At 35.5% G+C, this 4,914-nt stretch overlaps 1 protein-coding gene across 1 annotated transcript; it reads left to right on the top strand.

Annotated features, from left to right (window-relative positions):
• Positions 1 to 221: 221 nt before the first annotated feature.
• OR4Q3 (olfactory receptor family 4 subfamily Q member 3) lies at positions 222 to 3,959 on the top strand. The gene is made up of 2 exons (XM_066264779.1): positions 222 to 289; positions 2,762 to 3,959. Exons 1-2 carry the CDS (start codon positions 285 to 287, stop codon positions 3,729 to 3,731), a joined length of 975 nt encoding a protein of 324 aa, XP_066120876.1. The 5' UTR covers positions 222 to 284; the 3' UTR covers positions 3,732 to 3,959.
• Positions 3,960 to 4,914: the final 955 nt, after the last annotated feature.

The following is a 4,914-nucleotide window of genomic DNA, read 5'->3' as shown; positions in this document are numbered from 1 at the left end:
CAGCCTTGGGAATCCCAGGGCTCATTAAGTTGAGCAGTGAGTTAAGGACTGTAAAACTCTCAGACACAGCCAAAACTCTAGGGATGAGAGATATTTTCAATCTGTACAGCCAGTCCTTACTTAGGGCTTGACCTATAAGAAAGCAATTAGGCACAGACTGGGTAACTGTGATGGTCATCTGAGAATTTCTCATTTTGCTGGCCTGAAACTGTAAAGAAGGGGCTGGGGTGTGAATGACAGGGCAACATATCCCTTCCTTAAACCCACATAGCTCCTGACACGCAATGAGGTAAGTTTCTCAGATATATTTATTCAAAGATCTTGTCACTAGCTTTGCTCCTCTTTCTATCTCTGAAGCCATTTTTATACATCCTGTTGTTTGTATATTTTTCTGTATATACTCTGCCATTCATCATTTTTAAATTTAAGAAATCATTGGAGTTTTGTTGTTCTAGATTTATACATTTAGAAGCATTCACAGAACAATGAAATTTTTGTAGCATCAGGCAATTCTAGAGCTGGTGGTACCTTAGAAGATGGTTATAAGGTTTGATTAAGAAAGGATCAACTTTATATAACAGAAGGTATTGGATTCATGCAATATTGTCTTAAGACTACTTGATTCTACAACAGTTCCTCCATTTCTTGAATTATTTCAGCTGCTTTTTGTTAAATCTCCTTAACTTCCCCGACATGCAATTTGAAATGCAGTAATTCAAACAAAGCCAAAAATGCTTAGAGCAGATAGATTATGCCCTTCTGAATGGAAAAACCATGACAAGTACCATCTCCGATGAATGATATCTATTTCTTGGTGTTTCAAAAGAAATTAGAAAACACATTAGATATCTTCAAAAGGAGTTCACGTGGCACTTAAAGTTCAACAGAAAATCACTTTCCATTATTATTTTAAAGTGTTTTTTTTTGTGTGTGTGTCTGAAAATGCTCTCAGTTCAAATAGGCAAAAATTAACAGGCAAACTATCAACATATACTCTATTTGGAAAAAAAAAACTCAACAACTTCTATGAGGAAAACTTTACTCCCATTCTTAGTATTTTCTGCATAGATATTTGTTTTCCTGTTTATAAAAACTGGAGAATAGCTGCTCAGTTATCCACAAATAGTCCTTGATTAGGTAAAGAGCTTGATTTGTTCTACCCCCTTCATGCTGCATTTGGGTCTTTCCATAAGGCTTTCATTTCCTCACTCGACAGGCAGGTTAAGAGGATGGTCACATACGTGGTGTGAAAGAGATAGCCAAAACTTCTCTGGGCTCCAAATCTCTCTTCTGCTAGTTTATCTTGAAATAATGCATACAGGGAAATTTCTTAGTATTAAAAATTTTTCTTTTTCAAGTACTTAAAATTTAAGTACTTTTCTGCATTGTCTATATAAATCCTTGACAGTTAGTTTGTATAACTATCAGGTACCTTTTCCTGAGTGATTTGAAAGAATCAACTGTAATGTGAAATAAGTAACTGGGATTGAGGGTAGAAAAATATAAATTTTGTCTCATTTAATATTTTGCCTAGAGCTAGTTGTAGATTGAAAATATCCTAATCTGAACAGACAGCATCTGCTATTTTTACTTAAACATTTCAATAGAAAAAAATGTACCAATGTTTCATAATACTTTATTTGAAGTCCAGGATATTCCCACTCCACCTTGTGGGTGAGTGTAGGTAAAGAGCAGGAATAATGAATAAATAATGTCTTAGTATGATTTTATTTTTTTAATGTATTTATGGTTGTTGAAAAGTCCGAAAGCAGTATCATTTTCATTTCCCTTAATATCCTTTCCTTCAAAATGAGTCATGGTGAGCCTGCTTTGTACATGCCTCAATGAGGTGGATCATCACCCTTGTTCTCCTATTAATTTTCATAATTAGTGTGTTCCAGCAACTGTCTTACTCATCCTGAGTTTAATGCTTCCCTAAACTTTAAAAGTAAAGATTTTATTGTTTTTTAAAGATTTTTTTTCTTTTGACCCAATCTCTACAAACTTTCTGACCTTTAGCACTTGGGATAATAAATAACCACAAAAAACATGAACTTCTTTTCAATTCTTCCTAAATAACTTGTTTTTTAACATGAATACTTATAATTACTAACATTTGTACAATATAGCAATTCATGGCACAAAATATTCTTTCTTCATTTTGACAGATTATTATGCAATAAGCATTGTGGTGTGAGTACAAAGATGAATAAGAAGTATTTCCTCACTTTGAGGGATTTGGTCCTTTTTGGGGTAATTTTACATTGGTCAAAAACAGATCACATTTGATTCTTAAAGCAACTTTGGGAGATAGTATTATCCCTATGTTAGATTGAATAAACAAAGAATAAAACTCAGGTTTAATAGGTTGTTTGAAGTCACTTCATTGGTTAGTTAGAGCTGAGCACTGGATCCAGATACTTCATTCCAGAACTATTGTCATTAAAGAATGTAATTCTGTCTACTAAAAAAAATGATTTTCATACTCTCATCAATTAATACCCAGATCATTATCTCCCTTCCTAGTGTGCTGTCAATGCAACTTAAAAACATTACAGGAATAAAGAGTTGGAAAAGATGCAAAATATTTCGTGTTCTATTAATACAGAAATGTCCATTTCCTACCTCACAGAACTTGCTTAGGTTTTTTAAAATCTTGGAATATGACTTATAAACACCACACTCAAAATCTAATGACTTTTCCTTTTTTCTCCTTTTGTCTAACTTAAATATCTCTTTTCCAATTTAATTCTTTTTCTAGGTCACATGGTATTCTTGACTTAATGAAAAAAGAAAATGATTCAAAGGTGACAGAATTTGTTCTTCTGGGCCTATCATCCTCTTGGGAGCTGCAGCTATTTCTCTTCTTAATGTTTTTGTTGTTTTACATGGCTACTGTCCTGGGAAACCTCTTGATAGTGGTAATAGTGCGAGCTGATACTCACCTACTCCAGTCACCTATGTACTATTTTTTGGGCCATCTGTCTTTCATTGACCTATGCCTGAGCTGTGTTACTGTGACCAAGATGTTAGGGGATTTCCTATGGCAGTGCAAAATTATCTCTTTTTCAGGATGCCTGGCTCAGATCTACTTTCTGCACTTTCTGGGAGCCAGTGAAATGCTTCTGCTGACAGTAATGGCCTACGATAGGTATGTTGCCATCTGTAATCCTTTGCGCTACCTTATAGTCATGAACCGCCAGCTGTGCTTCCAGATGGTTTTTGCCTGCTGGTGTGGAGGTTTCATCCACTCTATCACACAGATCATACTGGTCATCCAGCTGCCCTTCTGTGGCCCCAATGTACTGGACAACTTTTACTGTGATATCCCACAGGTCATCAAGCTAGCCTGTATGGACACATATGTGATAGAGGTACTTATGGTCTCGAACAGTGGTCTGCTGTCTCTTGTCTGCTTTTTGATCTTGCTCTTCTCTTATGCTGTCATCCTCATCACCCTGAAAACTCACTTCCACCAGGGACAAAGCAAAGCACTCTCTACCTGTGCCTCCCACTTAACAGTGGTCAGCCTAATCTTTGTGCCTTGTATATTCATCTACCTGAGGCCTTTCTGTAGCTTCTCTGTGGATAAGGTGTTCTCCATATTTTACACAGTGATCTCACCTATGCTGAACCCCCTCATCTACACGCTCAGAAATGCTGATATGAAGATAGCCATAAAGAAGCTGTGCAAAAAGCATGTGGCATCCTGCTGCCATGTTAAAGGATGAGCAAGAAGAGGTAATTTAGAAGCATACTCTTTCTTGGGACATCCTTAATTCATTCTGTACCTGAGTATGTGCATGAAAACCAATTTGGTAATTTGGTAGAAAAGAGAAGCCAACACAAAAATTGTTGCTCTTGATTATAGGTGGAGGTATAGGTGACTGTCTCAGGTGTTAAACATTAAGCAGGGAATATGGGAGAGCTTTCTGCTCTGCAAATAATAACAGTAATTAACCCAAGGATGCCTTGAAAAATCAACTCTTTTATCCTTTTTCCTTTAGTAGTCTTTTTTTATTTAATTCATTTTACTTTTAAACTCTATTCAAATGAAAGAAGATAACCACATCTTCTTTTGTGTCTTGCTTCTCCAGGGTTTAAGAATTACTGATGTCAGGAAATTCCTTCTGATGTCTTATCAAAGTCTTTTCAGGAGCAATGTGATCCCATTTTGCCCTGTCTCTAACGAAGCCTGAAAACATCACTAACCCTCTTGTAGAGTAGTGTTCACTCAGGAATTGTGCTCTGTATTATGCCAAATTTTACAAATGTAGTCAAACAACTCACAAACTTTATGTGTGAAGAAAAGAGAGTTTGGGAGTATTAGGTGGTATAAGCTTTTTAATATTCTGCTGTTGAGTCTGCTCTGAAGATGCATCCCATTTCACCTTGAGGTATTCTTTGAGTGGAATTACAGTGAGGAAAAGTTGATAAGCTGGCCCTTCAAATGATTATAATATTTAAGAGCTACAAACTCTAAAGAAAACAAAAAGAAAGAAATGAGTTGTGTTTTGAAGCATTCTTCTACCTGGTCCCTGACCTTGAGGTTCTCATAGTTATTATCTTTGACTCTCACAAGTGCTTTGAGTTATTACCTCTGAGTCTAAAAGTGCTTTGAAGAGTAAATAATATTATTCAACTTCATTTTTACAAATGAACTCATATTTCTTGTGACTTGCCCCCAAAAGTGTAATTAACCAAGAAAGCTAGAAACTTTAGATAATTAAGAGTAAGCTAATATTTTTTCTTCCTAGAAAAAGTATTTATTTCAGGTACATAGGCTACTTTCTTAATTTCAACTATATCTGTATAGGAGCTTCAGACCTAGGATGTCCCTAAAAACATTTCCTTAAACATTTATATTTAACATTATCTCTTTCTGATGTAAGACTCTTTGTAACTTTATGGCTA

Source organism: Saccopteryx bilineata, chromosome 3 (genome assembly GCF_036850765.1).
Source record: "Saccopteryx bilineata isolate mSacBil1 chromosome 3, mSacBil1_pri_phased_curated, whole genome shotgun sequence".
Classification (NCBI taxonomy): Eukaryota; Metazoa; Chordata; class Mammalia; order Chiroptera; family Emballonuridae; genus Saccopteryx; species Saccopteryx bilineata.
The sequence above is the reverse complement of the archived record's forward strand: the minus strand, read 5'-3'. Positions and strand labels throughout refer to the sequence as shown.